Below are 17,676 nucleotides of genomic sequence, written 5' to 3'. Positions count from 1 at the left end.
CTTCAAAACACATCTGTGAATAACTTTACACTTGTTACATCTTTGATGATTTTTAGCGGCACCTCTCTTGTATCATACAACATGAGTGGACTTACATAACGCATGATTCTGATGTATTGATCCATTTTAATGATAGTAGAAAACCTACTTCATCATTTACTATTAAAGGATGCCTAGTTATACAGTCTCCGAAGGATCTCTGCTCATCCTCAAAAAGGAAAGGACTGAAGATGATCTCACAACAGAATGAGTGATAGGAGTATACTTGAGTTATTTCACGGGCAAAGCAATCAGTGTTGTTCTGGACCATCAACTTGTCACAGATCATGAATTCCCACTGTAGTAGGAAACGGACAGCCAGAGTTTAAAAAAGAAAGATTACTGCAATATAAGCCATACTTTTTTCCCCCCGTTAAAGTCCACAATATTAAATGCGAGGTTTTTAAAAAAGATTTTTTTCCCCTAAAGTGAATTACTCCATGAACTCAGATATTCTTACTGTGAAGTGGACCACTGCTCAGTAGATGATCATTTAGCCAGAGGTACTAGCATGAGTTAATTGCATCATCTACCAGGCAACTCAAAAGTACCAAAGTAAGTATGTTTTGCATGCAGCTGGAGAACTGTGCAGTCATAGTTGACATTTACATAGGGAATCAGGTGTTTTATGCAAATTTGCCCCACTGACTCAACTCTATTCCATATTTTTCCTGCCTAAATTTAAGTGAAATGTGCCTCACATTTACAAATCAAAATTTATAGTAATCTGTGTGTTATAGTAAAAATACGATGGAGAGAAATTTACCACAGGAGTTGCCATGGTCTAAAATCATGCCTATAGATTTAAAATCATGCATCATCTATTCTTGATAACCACAGTCTGAGGACTGGGACACTTTCACTATAATTTACCTGTTCAAAATTAAATTTTCAGGGAAAGCTAGATGATATTTCTGGTAAAAATATCCATTAGTTTCATTAGAGATGCTTTGCAGTAGTAAAGAAATGAAAATTCTGCTTTTTGTTTTTTTTAAACCAAAAGCTAGAAAATGCAACTTGATTCAGAGAATAATTCCAGCTCCTGGGAGCCTGAAAATATTTTTTTTTTTAAAGACTCTTCAAGTTCCTGGGAACTGTATAGACCCAGTTTAGTTATTCTTAAAAGGCTGAGACCAAAAGGAGACCAAGACAGTTAACTATCTATCACATTACCATTGAGTACCATTTCTAATAGCAGAAATTTATGTATGGGAATGTTTTGTTGTTGTTGTTTTTTAACTAAAACACTCTACCAGAAGTTAACATACAAAGGACCAATTTGTTTGTAGGATTCAGAACTCTTTCACAAGCAGTACCAAACTGTGCCAGCCATCACAAGACATTATAAACTGCTTTGAGATTTGACAGATTGTGGTGTAGATAATGCAGTCAAGAATTTAGGGGAAAAATAACTGTCACCTTGTAAAGAAAAGACATTCTTTCAGGCTTCTGTATTTGCTAAATAGCACAGATTCATGTCCAATGCCTCAACAAATTGTCCTTGCTGAAGAAATTAACCTAATAAAGCCACTTTTGAAAGCTGTGTTTATAGTATCCACATGAGATTTAGTGGGGAGGGTTCCCCAGGATTAACACAACACAACACTAACACTATTTACAAAGCTAAATTTTATTTTAAGGGGCGCACCAAGCAGCAGTGAGAAGGAACTGGAGAGGCGGTCAGTCTGCCCTGCTCTTTATCCCCTCAGTCAGAGGCACAAGGTGAGCAAGGGAGCATGTGCGGATCACTGGACACTACTTTCAAATTCTCTGGCTCCGGACACATTGTGGGAGTGTGTAACCCGCAGTGGAATACAATAGAGACCATCACGCGAAGAACAACACTGACATTTATTGCAGGGCTTCCCCCACCCCCAGTAAAAGACCCCAACATATGCGAGGCCTCTCAGACTGCTGTGGTGTAAGAATTTTTACAACCAACAGCTAGAGAAGATCTTTTGTAAGTCTCCTCTTATTTTTCAGCCTTAACTGATCCAGGATTGTAAAATTCTTTTTTTTTTTTTTTTTTAAATGGAGATACCTTTTTCTAAGTTTTATAAATGGCAAAAGTCAATAGTGAAGATATATAGTTTTTCTCTCAAGATTGCCGCAGCTCTTCCATTTCCTGGACTCAAGATTATCCTAAATATGTAAATGGAAAAAAAATGGTTTTTCTTCATTATATGATCTAATAAATTCAGTTTAATTATCTGAAGGTTATAGGCACAGCAGGCTGAGAAGCAGTAGCAGAGTAAAAGCATCAAAAAGTTGTCAGAAGTTAAGGGACTATTAAAAGTTTCCAGATCTAAAAACTATCACAATACAGGAAACCTTTTACTTTTCTGATCTTGATACAATAAGCAAGCAAACAGCAATGTTGATTTGGGTAGCTACCACACAAACGGAACCATTTCTTTCCTTATTTCACATTAATTCAGTCTTGCCTATAAGGCAAAGAAGAGTCTTTGCAGATACTGCATAATGCAAATCCTACGGAGTCTCTAGTTCTATGGAGAAAACACAGTCCTTAGGACAGGCTTAAGAGACCTCAGCAATGCTAGAACTCTTTAGAGCAGGGTAATTGGAGGTGGTAATTTAGTGCTTGCTAAGCAGATATAATGGAAGAAAACTCAGAAAATGTAATTATGTGAGCAGAACCAGTTTAAGGCAGCCTGACAAGGAAAAAACTGATAGAGAATGAGAACAGAACAGCCTAGCTCTTAAGGAGTACCACAGAGAACAGAATGCCAAATATTATTCTGTTCACACCTGGTTATGTATGGTCAGAAAGGGCCTAAGTCACATAAGGAGATTCACAGAAATGCAACGTGCAAGAAGAAAACGGAATGTGGCTGCAAAAAAAGTACACAAGATTGAAGACAAAGTGAAATCTGAGATATTAGAGGAACCACTACTGTGGATATGGACAGTCAGAAAAATCACACCAAGAGCGCATTTTTAACTCAGACCCACAACTTTGAGCATCTTTAAGTTGCACCTTATTTTACTCATTGCTGGCTCCACAGTAGTACAAAGTAACAAAAGCTTTTTTTAATGTTATGGAGGAGTGCCATAGATTCTATTCTACCTCATGCCTTAAAACTGTCAATGAAGTTCTTGTTGCAGAGTTTTCAGTAACTGGCAAGATAGTAAGCGACAGAGCACAATTTGGTTTTTAGATCCCAGAGTTCACAGTACAGTCAGAAAATCTGTCTCTATAAAGAAAAAAAGTTATACAGTCTCAGTGTCATAAGTGTGACTGTAACCAAAGCTAAGCTCTTTATCCCTCTGCTGTTGCATCTGGAGGTTCTAATAAAACAGAGGAATCAACAAAAATAGACAGAAAGGTTGGTGGCTGAAAACAATAGAGGAAAATAGCAATACTCTTGTGTGACCTAAAAAAAAAATCTAATTCTATTAAGGAAATTAGTCATTTTACTGACACGGTTGTATTAAATACAATAGATCATGCATGTGCAATTTTTGAAATGTAAAATGTATCAATGCATTTGGGTGCTAGGTTAGATTTTAACTTCAAGACATTCACGATAACATTAGAAAAGTTGTCCTCTATTCAATCTTCAACCACAAGGCTGATGATTCCAATTTGCACTGGTTTGGTCATATAACTGAACAAGTTTCCTTTGAGAGAGAGAGAGATTTAAATAAGAGGTAGTGATGTTACATATGTAACTTGCCTGGGTGAGAAATGAAAGGTACAGAACCAAAGGGATCTTCAGAGGGATGGTTCTGTGGAGCAGAATGTGGCTCCACATTCTTATCTGAGGATGCTCTCCTCTCCACGAGCCTGTCTGCAAAAATAAATGAAACAGAACAAAAAATAAAATAAAATAAAAATGGCAGTTCTTATGCCAAATTAATGATACGTTTAAATAGATTTATGTTTGTTTCAGATCCTCTCCTTGTACTCTGACATCTATACCATTTTCGAAGGCCTTCATCTGCAAGAGTTATTCTTGTTTTACTTCTCCACTCCCACCCCGAAGTAAATTGTGGCAGATGATGAAAATGTATTATAACCGAAAAACAGTATCGTCAAACTTCTCTGAGCAGTGCTTGTAAGAGACTAATTTTCATTCTGTTCCATTTAGGTTCTAACATCACAAACACACACCATGGTATCCAAAGACTTAAGTCAGACGCCTTGTGTTACATTTTTATTTTTTATGCCTAAAATCAGTTTTAAAAAAACAATTCACCAACTTCCCTAAAGGTAAAGCTTTTCTGCTAGAACCACAATGGACATAAATTAGTAATCCCACCAGCATCCCTTTTAAATTATGGGATTGTACTAATGATTGCAATACCAGTTTCTGAGTTTCACCAAATCCAAACAAGTACAGTTATATTTTGTATGCTCTTTATTCTCTAGAGTTCTGGTCCATGCAATGTGTTTTAGAATCGGATACATACAGTATTCAACATTACAAGAATAATGCAACAAAAAATTGGGAATGTAGTCTCCTCATTTATTGTAGCCTAGTGTTCCAGGGGTCATCAATGATGAGACAAGAAGGTAACCCAAGTAACTGGAATTCTGTCAGATCTATCTTGGTGCACTATTGCTCAGGAGTCCTGGAACTATTTCAAAGCAGTTACCCAACAGTACACAAACTGATAGTCATAGCTATGCATTCTGTGAGTATAAAAGGCCCATATCCTCAATTATCCACAGCGTCTCTCCATCTGTCTAAACTCCAATTTTTGATTCAAAGGAAGAAGGGATGGAGGGCAGGTGAGCAAGGAACTGCAGAAACTATACATTCAGATAAAGAAAGAAAAGTTAACAGTAACCACAGTTAATATAAATTATCCTTGTGGTGTTCCATTGTAGATTAACAAGTAGTTGGAATTCCCAGGTGGATGAGCAATGAGTGTTTAATTGGACAAATGATTTGACAGAGTGAGCATGTTGTCTAGCTCCGGCATTTTGAGAGAGTATTACTAAACCAGATACAAACTGAAAGCATTATAAATCTGATGGAGGTAAGATAAAGAGGTGGCCATGTCTCTTGTAAAATGAGTCATAAACCCTTCTGGCAAATTCCCACACAAGAGCTGAAGAAGGTGGTGGTTCAACTGTGTTGATTACAGATGTGTCACTGATAGCAGTACCCAGTCTCAAGACTTCATATGGATCTCTGTGTAGGGGAAGCAGATGGTGGCAACATCATTGTGTCAGACCTGAGTAGGTTCTTGAATTGTATGTGCACTCAAATTGCTTTAAGTTGCACCAGCTCATCTGTGCACCAGGTCCCACAAGGTGCCAGTGTGTGTGTTTGTGTTCATCTATCAGATTGTTGTATTAAAAGTCTGTCAATTTCTGCTCTGTTACGGCAAATCCTGAATGTCTGAGTCATGGGAGACTTCAAGTAGCTCCTCGTCAGTTTAAGTTTCAAAAATGGCATTCTGCAGAGGCCATAGTAATAAGCACAGTCAAATTAAAGCATAGTACAAGACAGGTGTGTGGGAGGCTTTAAAAACCATTGTTTCCTCCCACCATCATACCCATATGCATGGGGCCAATCTGAGGAATTTGATTAGCTGTTCTTTTGCATATACTCTACTTATATGGCCTAAAATTAACTGTTTAACTCTTACACTTTGCTCCCTGCCCATGATGATCAGATGACCTCCAATTTTTTCCATTTCTCCCACAGTCATCTTCACATTTGTTCCTACATGATCCTTATACAGGTAACATCTTCTCTGATCTGGTCTATATGGACCTTTTTTCAAAGCGCCAATTAAATGAACTGACTATTCACGGGGAGTCTGAGGACCAACTGGAGATAGCTTATAGGGTGGAGGAAAATACCTTTTCTCCCTCTTTGTTTGCTGCTTGTTTTAGGTTGTGAGATCATCAGGACAAGGACCGCCTCTTACTGCATACCTGGACAGAGCCTACTGCATTGTGGCCACTACCATAACACAAGTTTATATAAAACGTGCATATGGGAGGCTTTAGGTAGCATCATCCCCAGTCTCCTGCTGTAGGCAAAATGGAGACCTCTATTTTTCCATAGAAAAGACCTCAGAATATGGATGGGAAGGAGGCAGATTGATAGGGAGGTTTTCAGACAGCTAGATTCCAAATAAAGAGTTGGGATTCTTAGCTCTCTGGGAACATCAGCTGATTCAGAAGATGAAGCTAATGGGATCCAGGAATGCTTTCACTGACTTGGCACTCCTTGCATTCCACACTCTGAAACTGCCTCTGTTGAATTATTTCTGCTGAGGCTGGTTTTTAGTCTGTGTACTGTAACAGTTATACTGCTGCTAGTAGAAAAAATGAATAAGCCTTCCTTCTCAATTGATCTAACCTTTGGTGTTGATGTCACAATGATTTGCCTCCCTTTGATTTATAAATTTACAGTTAACAAGGAGCCCAAGGAAGGGTGAGGAAGAAGATTAAATCTTGCTGTCATTTAAGAGTTTGTACAGTTTCCTGATTAAGGCCAGGGCAGAAGCAGGCTGACTCCATAGTTTCTTGATGCTCAAAACACCCTCAACATGTGGAGCAAGCAAGATTACTTTGCATGTGATAGCCTGGAACTGAGGGATAAAAAGCTTGCATGAGCTTTCCTTGAGTGTCAATGATTAAGGCAATCAAGCACTGGTTAATCTGCTTAAAACATGGAGCAGATGGTTCCTCAATGCAGCTGGAGATGAAATAAATTGAGGGCAGTTGGGCCTATGGGCCTTCTATAAATTTCTCTAGAATGCTTGCAACCCTAAGTCCATATGCACACTTGAAGTGATTTGGGGTCTCAAAAATAATATGATTCGGAAGGCTCTGAAGAGGAATTCTATTTAGGAGAATGGGCAGTTTTCAGTCTCAAACCCACAGGTTCCAGTTTAAGAGTACTGGAGCTTAGAAAGCAATAACTCAGCAATAGTAAAATGTTCCCATTTGGGAAAGCATGTTGTATTTATTTACACTAGGAACAAAATTTTCAGCAAAAAACTTCAGGACCCAAGATAACAGAAAATCATAGTGAGCCAAGATGACTGTTTACTATGGTTACCCAGATTCCAGTGAGTATTTTACTTTGGAGCCAAAGTGTAGCACTACAACTGAGTGTTTAGTCAGTAAAGACACCATTTAATCGTAACACAATTCTGTAATTTTCAGAAACCCAATTACAATCTCATGTTTGGCCTTTGCAGCTTCATTGACATCTTTAAAACCATGACCATGGAAAAGGAAACAATGCAGGGGGAAAAAGCCAATAACTAATGGAATAACTAATTTTGAAAAAAAATGGTTTTACTCAAAAGAGTTCTCACTCAGCTTCATCTACTGGTTAATTGTCAAGTGACTGCCTCTGTGAAAGTCAGATCTTTTCCACAGCATAGATAAAACAGCAAATTTATTCATTTCTCCTGCAGTGAACATGGAGAACAAAAAGCTGAACCATCATAGCATCAAGAACTTTAGTTCTCTGTGCATATTCTACTATGCATGCAGATACTGGTTTAACCAGTCTATAGAAGAGATTGTGCCCAAAGATGAAGATGCTGATAGCTGCAGATAAATCATATACCCTAAAAACCTTGACTTTTGAGACCCAAAAGGGAGAACCTAGGAAACTTGTTTAATAGTGTATAACAGTCAACAAAACTTTAAATATTTTAATGTATATGTAAATTGTGACATGACATAACAAATTAGGCTTTTAGAAAAAAAACAAGGGTCAATGTTTTGTGATTTGCCAGCCCAGTGAAACTGAAAGCAAATAGAAAAGTTTATTTCAAAAGACTATATAATAGCTTATAATGTGTGTCAATTATTGGGCTAAGTAGTACAGCAATGAAATTTTCTTCTCTGGATTCTCATTCTTCTGTCCTTATTCCCTTAGATCAAAAAAGGGAAAATAAACCTAGAAAATTTACACATTCTGTGATCAACAGTAGCTTTCTCTTGTAAAAACTGATGTCCTCTCCTGTAGAAAGGATTTTGGTGATTTTTATGAAAAGAGCAGTGATATATATTTAAACACATCTGCACAATGTCAAACATTTTAGCAAGTATAATCTCGTTAATGCACAATGAAAGAACCCAAAACAGAATTATGTAAATTATCTCTGTAGAGGTGTATGCCTCTACATTTACCAGTTTTGACATTTTAACTGTATAGTGGTAAACATTTGTGCTTTGATTTTAGAAGATTACTATAGGTATTACAGAACATACATTTAGAACAAGACTGCTAACTGTCAACACTCAAAATCCATAGGCTAAAATTTAATGGAAATATTTTATCTATTTTGTCGTCTGCTATTGCCTTAATACAAGGGATCTGTTTTGCAACAAGATGTCAGTAATTACAATGAGAAATTCATTAAGAAAATCCTCATTGTCAGAGTTAAGACTGCGGAAATTTATGATCTATAGTAGGGCTTTCCACTGAGGCTTTTAAACTTGACTCAAGCCAAAGGTGGGAAGAAAAACTATTACTGCACTTCGTGCAGTATACTAAACCAGTCTGCCACCTACTGTATTATTTGTCAAACCACAGCAAGTTATGTCTCAACATTTTCCTAGGCAGTGCTGTTGTGTGGTTAAAAAAACTGAGTCAGGAAACCTGAGTTTCTAGTCTTGGCTCTAACAACTCATTGAAGGACTTAGGGTAAATCTCTTAACCCCATCTATAAATAGAGTTATTACCTAGTTCAGAAATGTAATGTAATATTAAATTTTTTTCAAACATTAACTTTTTTTAAAAAATATAATGCTACATACAAGCTAAGTACTAAATACTGAATAAATGGAACAGTGGTCAGGTACTTAATTTTACAGACATGTAAAGTGTTAGTGGATTACTGAACATATCATAAGCTTCTTGTACAACAGTAAAGTCACTTTACAGGCGAGGGTAGGGGAAAAGCAAGATACACCAGCACTCACTGTTTGTTTAGTCAGTTATACTAGCAGGGTATAATACAAACATTGGACAATGGAAGTAACCAGTAACTGTTAATGGAGAATCAGCAGAGAACATACAAGAGATTGTAGAGTACAAGACATTAGTTTATTTTCTTCATATAATTCTCTTGCACAAGCTCAGTATACTTGAGGAAATAAGGAACAACTCAAACAAATGCTGGTATTCAGATAACATGAAGTCTAATGTCTACTATGGTCTAACTTTTACTACATATTCCTCCCAACTTATCAGTAAAGAGCAAAAGAGAAGAGAAAATTGTGTGGTTTCAAGCACTCCCATTTTTACAAGGATTGCGTTCCAAGAAACATTATCTTAAGGCTACTACACTAATTCAACAGCAAGCATATATAGTGAACGGAATATTAACAGGAGCCACCAACCATGTAAAAATGGTTATAATTCTTCATTTTTACAATAATTCTTCCGTTTTATGCCATCACTTTACAGGTCCATCTTGCTCACTGTGATGCTGGACTAAAGCAATTATTGGCCACGGCTATACTAGCAAACTCGTAGCGGCACAGCTGTACCGATGCAGCTGTGCTGCTGTAAGGTCGCATGTGCAGCTGCTCTATGTTACCTCCAACTTGCAGCGGTCGCTCTGTCGACAGGAGAATGTCTCCTGCTGACATAGTGCTGTCCACAACAGCGCTTCTGTCAGTGTACATCTGTCGCTCTGGGGGGTGGTTTTTTCCACACACCCGCCTGACATAAGCTATACCAAAAAAAGTGCGAGTGTAAACGTAGCTCTAGTCTACAGACTGCACAATAATCTTAGTCAAGCATTCTTCTTTATATTCTCCTTAATCTTGCACTGAGAATACCACCAGTCATCTCACTACATAGCGTCATGAGCTCTCTATCAAGTGTATATAAAGGCATTACATAACTTCAGGGCCTCTGAGACAATGGTGTTAGAATTTCCTGATGAGATAACCTTATGCAAAGTTCACTAGCATTTATAGGAAGAAATCAACCTCCTAGAACCTTCAAAGAAAGTGGCTTTGCATGAAAATAGCATTACTTTAGGATTCCTATTTTGCTGGAATTTTAGAATGTGATCACACTGTATGAAAAAAAGTTTTAAAATCTTAATCTCTGAGAATCTTATTTTCCCTTCTTAGAATCTGTTTAAATTGTCCATTTTTCTACACCTTTCACCAAACTGAACAGAACTTTGGGTATACTAAGTATAACCAGCCATTCTCAGTAAGCACATTTGCCAGATGGCAGCTAGTATATTAGTCATGAAGCCACTTAAAATATTTTTCTGGTCAGTATCTTTTATTTTCCTTACATCTATCGGAAACATGGCTCAAGACTACTCAGTGAAGCCAGATGCAGGACATACTCTGGACATTTCGCATAATTATGGTCAGCAAAGTGGTTAGGAATTATGAGAATGGGCAGTACTATGCTGACCTTTCACTTTTAAACAAACATTCTCCTGTTGAGTATTATTTTGATTTCCAAATCCTCTAAGGCTCCCTTTGAAGGAACTATGCTTAAGATTTTCAACACAATTACTGAAAAGACAATAGTTTCAAGTTCCAAAACAATTTTTTTTAAACAGTTATTTTCAGCTATGACAATCTTTAATTTCCCAAACATTAACAAGAGCAATTATTTTGTTTTAATGGAAAATAATTCATTTTTTGCAATGCTCCTTTGACATCTCTTAGAAAAGTGGTACAAAAAAAGCACATATGTGCAACGCTACAGTTAAGTTTTTGGCTCTGCCCTATTTTAGACTGACTTCTTGAACCTAAATAGTAGAAAAATGATTTCATATATGTTCTTTAATATTCTTACGTTCACTTTGCTTGTTGGCATTCCACATTCTCACAGCAAGCTTACAAAAAAAAGGAGTCACTTGGAAAAATTAAGCCACCAGAAATGTGAAAGAAGCTAGCTCTGTTAAAATTATAGTTTCTTTTTCCATTAATTCCCCACCAGCTATTTTGTTGCATATTTTACTAGTGAGAAATCTCATCCTAGCTGTCAAATGATTATATCTGTAACTTAGAAGTCAATGTCATGTTTTGCTACATGCTAAAAGTCTTTTTAAAAAAACCAGACCTAGTCTTCCTTAACAAAATTACATTTGAAAATAGTATCGTGATGAATACCAACAAGTTGACTAAAGAAAGTGATTTCAAGTAAAAACATTGAGATAGCTGACTTAAAGAGGAAAAAAGTTTATTCGACTATTGCCATATCAGAACAATAAAGCAGCCCTTACATGTAGCCACTCTTCAAAGGACATTACAAAACATTAACATAATGTAATAGACCAATTTTTCTTTCCGGCATTTTCAAAGGGCATTTCAGACCAACAGAACCTTCTGTTCTGATGTGCGAGAAAACAGAGCCGCAAATGGAATAATGCAAGCAGCTAAACTGTCTCATGTATCTGAACACCATACTACTGATATTGAGAATTCCTGACAATCAAGGAGATGAGAAATATTTAAGAGTTAAAGATTATATCAATAGCTGCTAATGCTAAACAGTGAATTTCTTCTGCACACATTTTCCAAATGGAAAGAAAAGTGAAAAGGCGGACCTAGTTCTGCCCTCAAATGCTCAGAAAGAATTTTCTGTACAACAGACTGCATGGCCCTTAAAAAGGACAGTCTTTGGCACTGTTGAGTGTACAAACAGAGCCCGTATTTACTGTGAAGCGAAATAAGCCTTCAAGCGTCCCTTACTTGATCTCAGAAGGTCAAATTCCCTGTCCAGTAGCTCCTCCTCTGTTAGCTTGGAGAAATTGTCCTCTCCAAATGGGTTCCAGCCTGACATATCAGGTGGGTTACTGATGTTCTGCTTTGGGTAACTGGAAACGGCCTCTGCATCAGGAACGGCTGAGCTGTGAAGTCAATTTGGGGAAGCAAATAAAAAAACATTAGCCTATTGATGTAAAATTAAGCATATCAGAATTTCATCATTTCAGAGGTCTTTGAATATTTGTTCTTACACACAATGTGACAGCTTCCTAGTGGGATAGTTTAGCAATAATTTAGAGTTTTGTTCCACCTTATTTTATATTGTTGTATGTAATTCACTTCGACTTGTGTTTTACCTTATGGGGTTTTTTCTTCCATTCATTCTAAACATGGCCAAATCGCGAACACCTTCTAATGTAAATGTGACCTGAAATAGGAAAGGTGGTGTAGCTATTTGTTTCTGTATTATATTAAAAAATAGCCAAAATGTTTATTTCTGCTTTTTTAGGAGAGGGAGAGGAAAATATTGGGAATGTCAAAATCTGTTTTCCCCATTTTGCTGCTTTCGGGGGTGGGGGCGGGGGTTGGAGAAAAATGTATTTGTAGATTGGGAGCTGCTGGTCCTTATTGAAGGAGTGGGGCTATTGACTAAAAGGTTCCCCTCCCCCACTTATTTATAGAGTTCAATAAATGTTAACAAGAAAAAATGACTTTAAAGAAAATAGTAACTCTCTCTTTAATCACGTTTTTCCTTTCTTGGAATCTTAATACCATTGGTTCTTTGGTTTTCATTGAAAATAAGGGAAGAAAGGAGAGATATATAACATGTCAACATCTAATGAATGTGTTTAAAACTTTTCAGGCCTTTATATATCTCAGCAGCAAAAAAAGAGACAAATCGATTTCCTTTGGAGATCACTTCCAAGGAACAAAGAAGAATGACTAGTATGTGAATGTCCAAGGGAATGTTTACACTAGAAACACTACAGTGGCACACCTGCTGTGCTGCAGCTGCATCACTATAGTTCTGTGGCATAGACAGACACTACCATGATGGAAGAGGTTCTTAAACCTACCTCTCTGAGAGGCCATAGCTATGTCAACTGTGTCTACACTGGGGCTTAGGCTGGTTCAACTACGTCACACAGGGCATGACATTTTTCACAACTAAAGCAGACATAACTTTACAGCGTAGACCAGGCCTAAATAGATATGTAAATATACGTTCATTCTTTCCATTTTTTATTAACCGGAAAGATACAAAATTTTGCCCTGGCCTCTTGATTTACGTCTCCTAACCCCTTCTACGTGCCCACCCTCCAGCTTTTCCAATTTGTATAAAAATCATGATCCCATATCCGATGCAGCCTGAAAAAATTCAACTCAAATTTAAAATTAAAAAGCTAAGAGAAAAAAATGGTGATAACCCAATTCCTTTTGGTGGTGGAAATATCATCAGCAAAAGCAGCCAAACCAGTAACAAACTACAGATTTTGGCTTTAGGTGAAGACTTATGACAATGAGACCAACTGACGTGGCCTGCCACCAGGAGGCAGGCAAAACCCAATTACCCATGGACAGTTACTTAGAAATTATGGGAAAGATCTAAACTCTGACTGAAATCATACTAAAAAGCATGATGTACTTAGGAGCCTTGTCTGAATGATTGGAGAAGGAGCAATTACTTCCTTACAGTAACGCTGAGTTCAAAATGTTGTGTCCCTATGGGTGCTCCACATAGGATGTGTGCGCGCTCACACGCTCTCAATCACAGACTGCCAAATAGTGTCTGCGGGCCCGTGCCTGCACAGAACAGTGCCTGCCTTATGCTTCAAATGAGGGGATAAAAAGAGATGCAAGCCCACTGCAGCTCAGTTCCTTTTCAATGAAAACTCCACAGCAGAAGGAAAGGAGGACAGGTGGTGAAGTATCCATAGGGACAAAACCTCTTGAAGAACTCAAGTAACTGCAAGACAAGTAACCTCTCCCTCTTCAAGTGTATGTCTCTGAGTGCTCCACTGTAGCAAATTCCCAAGCAGTAACTATGAAGTGATGGGTGGTAAGAGAGTTCAAATGATTGTATCACCAAAGGTGGCGTCATCGCTAGAAGCAAGTAAAATGGCATAATGCTGCTCAAAAGTACAGAAAGATGACTAAATTGCAGTTCTGCAGATTTCTGTTATAGGAATGTCCTTCAGTAGAGCTATAGATCCAGGCTGAACTCTAGTGGAAGAAGTTATTACTTGCGTTAGAAGACATCTGAGGTGCAGCCTCGCGTGGGTAATCACAAATCCAGAAGCAGACATGTCACCCAATAGCTCTATACAAGGCTTTAAGGTTGTTTGTGGGCTGAACTGCAGTGTTGAGATTAACTGGATAGGATGGAAAATCTTTCCTTGGGTAGATAGGCTCTTGCTATTGTGGAGTTTCAAGTGGCCCTATAAAATCTATTTTTTGAACCAGAAATAGTATGGATTTCCTAGGATGGCTCAGAGATTACAATAAAGTTAATGCCTTGCCCACTGATGACTGGACCTCCTCAGGTGACCTGGCTTAAAGCAGCCAGTTGTCCAAGTACAGGACTATCAAGCTGACAGAGAAGCTGCTAATGCTGAGAGGATCTCTCTCAACACAACACCCTTTGAGCCAGAGAGTCTGAAAGGGACAACTCAATATTGGTAGTGGTCTGTTCCTATTCTAAAGTTTAGGCAGTGCTTGCGGAATGGGTGGATGGCTACATGAAAGCAGACATCCTGTAAGTCGAGGGCAACAAACCAGCCTCCCAGATCTAGGGATGAAATAATGGTAGAAGTGTCATCATTCTCAAGTGCTGTGCTAGAACATAATTCAAATTCTTGAGTCTCACCCTCTTGGTCTCTCTCGGGAACTAGAAAGAGATCGGAACACAAGCCTCTTTCGATAAACTGGGGCAGAACTGGCTCTATTGCTCAGAGGAGAAGGGGGATTGAACCTCTTATCTTACAAGTTCCTCATGAGAAGGGTCCTTGAGGAGGGACAGGTAAGGGGGAGTGAGAGGGAGGGGAGTGAAAGTGGATGGAATAACCAACTCTGATGACCTCCAGTATCCACTTGTCTGAGGTAAGGAGCGGGACAGTCTCCAAAAGGGACACAGGGAAGTAATTGCACAAGAGCGGATCCAGCGGAATGGGATACTCGATGCTCTTGACTGAGCTGTCAAAACCACATCTTAGAAAAAGGAGATTTACTAGAAGGTGGGAGGGGGTCCTCATTTTTGCTGTTTGTATCTGCCCAAGAAGAGTTCCTGAGGCTTAGAGAAGGTGTGCTGATGATACTAGAATGGACTGGATCTTTGAGCAGTTTGGGATCTACTAAACAGTCTTGCTGTTGTAGGAGCCTAAATCCTCAGTGGCTGCAAAACTGCCCTAGAATCCTTGAGTAAGAAGGAGGAGTCGTCCATATTCTCACTGAAGAGATTGGATCCTTCTAAAGGGAGACACTCTCCATAGTGTTTTGCACCCCTCTCAGAAAATCTGAGGCCTATAGCCAGGATGCTCTTCTCATGACCACAGTCATGGCTATGGCCCTGGAGCTGTGTTGGTGACATTTAGGGTAGTCTGCACAGAGGCTTTTGCAACTAATTAGACTTCCAAGACAGACAAATTGATTTCTCTGGTCTTGTGGCATGTGTACAATAAAATGTGTAAATTCTGAGTATGTGGTAAAGTCTTGTTTTGCCACAAAGGCCTGATAATTGACAATATGAATTTGAAGAGCAAAAGATGAGTAGCTCTTCCTGCCCAGGAAGTCCAGCCACTTGATTCCTTGTCCACTGGAGAAGGTCTACAGTGTGCTTGATGGCTCCTTTCGTTGGCTGCATCCACCACCAGGAATTAGGGCTGGGATAGGAAAATAAGTGTTCCATTCCACTTGATCAGATATAATACATTTTATCTACCCTCTTACAGGTGGATGGAATTGTGGCAGATGTTTGCCATAGGGTACACACAAGAGATAGGCAGGGCAATCTTTCCTTGGGGATTGATATTCCAAATATCCACCAAGAATGCTGCTACTCTTGGACTTCTTCTAGCAGGATTTGGAGAGAGTCCACCAGCCACTGCATGAAGTCCTGGAAGGTCTTGATGTCACCAGCAGAGGAAGGCGGTGATATTATTGCCACCTGGTCCAGAAATAAAGAAGATCTGACTGAAGGAGAAGAGACCCCCTGAGGTTCTTGTCCCTCCTGTGTATCATCCAGTACTGAAGTAGTGAGTGAATTGTCTGTTGGTACCCATGAACAGTAAGGTACTGGTAGGTACTGATCTTTTATCCCCAAGAAAAAAGTAAGACTTTACAATGATAATCGGACTCTCTAGACCTACAATGTCTGGTAGGTACCCCAAAAATCCTCTTCATTAGAGGGATTCATAGGAGTGTAGTGGTACAGTACATGGAAGAATTCCTGTACCAAGATCTGAGTCTGAACAATCCTCTCCTGAGCTACAAATGGAACCTCAAGGTAACACAGCCAGTTCTAAGGGCTGGAGACTCAGGAAAGTTTCAGCTTGTGGCTGTCTGAATGGTACCAGGGAGGGAGCTTTGACAGATCTCAACAGTGAGACTCCAGCTTATCAAAAATTATAAGGGCCTCCAAATCTAGGAGCTGGAGACCTCTGATAGCCTTTAATAAAGGCTTGAGCTGTTACCAGAGGCGGAAATGCCTACTGATGACATGGAGATTGTTGCAGTACCAAGGAAGCTGCAGGGTCTTCAACCATCTGCGAACTGTGGTAACAGACCGGTATCAATATATGCACAATAGCCCTGTGTATACAGCAGTGCTATGAAGGATCAGGTGATGCCACTGCAGTAGGTGCTCTGGCGCTAGCGGGCTTGTCTATATGGGGCTTCTTATGTGGTACAAAAACCTCAGTCCTGGACTCAGAGATTCAGCCATACCCTCTGAGGAATGCGAAGTCTGAGAGTGGGTCATATGGGGTGACCTACCTCTTTTCTTCGTCCACCTGGCCGGGGAGGTGTGCTTCTTTTCCTTTGAAATCATTTCTGGAGCTGCAGACGAAGCTTCAATGGTGGCCAAAGCAGCCAGCAATGCTGAGACCAACATAGAGGAGGAGGGAGCAGACCCCTCCGGAACTAGAGTACGTTTCATTACGCAGGAGTTTTAGTCTAGTTTCCCTGTCCTTTTGGACCTGTCTTTGAATCCCAGACACACTTTACACCATGAAGTCCCACAAACACCGCAGGCAACTCAAGTGTCTGTCACTGCAGGGAAAAGTCCTGTGGCAGGTCTGGGAGGACTTAAACCCTTAAAGTATAACAGATTGTGCTCCGGCACAAATGAATGGACTAAGAAGAGGAAGGGGAAACACTTCGTTGTTCCCAGGAGCACAAATGTGCTAAACAAAAATAGAAGAGAGGATAATTAAGTAAATAGATAAAAATAAATAAGGATTTCACAAAATGAAAAAAATGGCAGAAACCTGAAGACAGCAGAACACTCCACTCTGAGGGTATGTCAACACTACGGGATTATTACGATTTTACATAAACCGGTTTTGTAAAACAGATTGTATGAAGTCGAGTGCACGCGGCCACACTAAGCACATTAATTCGGTGGTGTGCGTCCATGTACCGAGGCTAGCGTCGATTTCTGGAGCGTTGCACTGTGGGTAGCTATCCCGTAGTTATCCCATAGTTCCCGCTGTCTCCCCCGCCCATTGGAATTCTGGGTTGAGATCCCAATGCGTGATGGTGCAAAAACAGTGTCGCAGGTGATTCTGGGTAAATGTCGTCACTCAATCCTTCCTCCATGAAAGCAACGGCAAACAATCATTTCGCACCCTTTTTCCCTGGATTGCTCTGGCAGATGCCATAGCACGGCAAGCATGGAGCCCGTTCAGCTTTTTTTTACTGTCACGGTATGTCTACTGGATGTT

General features: G+C 39.3%; 1 protein-coding gene across 2 annotated transcripts in view; it reads right to left on the bottom strand.

The window, feature by feature from the left end:
- Positions 1-17,676, bottom strand: part of BMP2K (BMP2 inducible kinase) — an 82,433-nt gene that overhangs the window by 17,609 nt on the left and 47,148 nt on the right. The window contains exons 13-14 of one of the 2 annotated variants that reach the window (XM_032778105.2): positions 11,723-11,880; positions 3,738-3,851 (exon numbers count right to left, since the gene is read on the bottom strand). In XM_032778105.2, the coding sequence (XP_032633996.1) occupies positions 3,738-3,851; positions 11,723-11,880 (272 nt within the window). The remainder of the gene's footprint in view (positions 1-3,737; positions 3,852-11,722; positions 11,881-17,676) is intronic. The other variant, XM_032778106.2, reaches the window with a different exon arrangement.

This window comes from Chelonoidis abingdonii, chromosome 5 (genome assembly GCF_003597395.2).
Source record: "Chelonoidis abingdonii isolate Lonesome George chromosome 5, CheloAbing_2.0, whole genome shotgun sequence".
Lineage (NCBI taxonomy): Eukaryota > Metazoa > Chordata > Testudines > Testudinidae > Chelonoidis > Chelonoidis abingdonii.
This window is presented reverse-complemented; position numbering and strand designations above follow the sequence as displayed.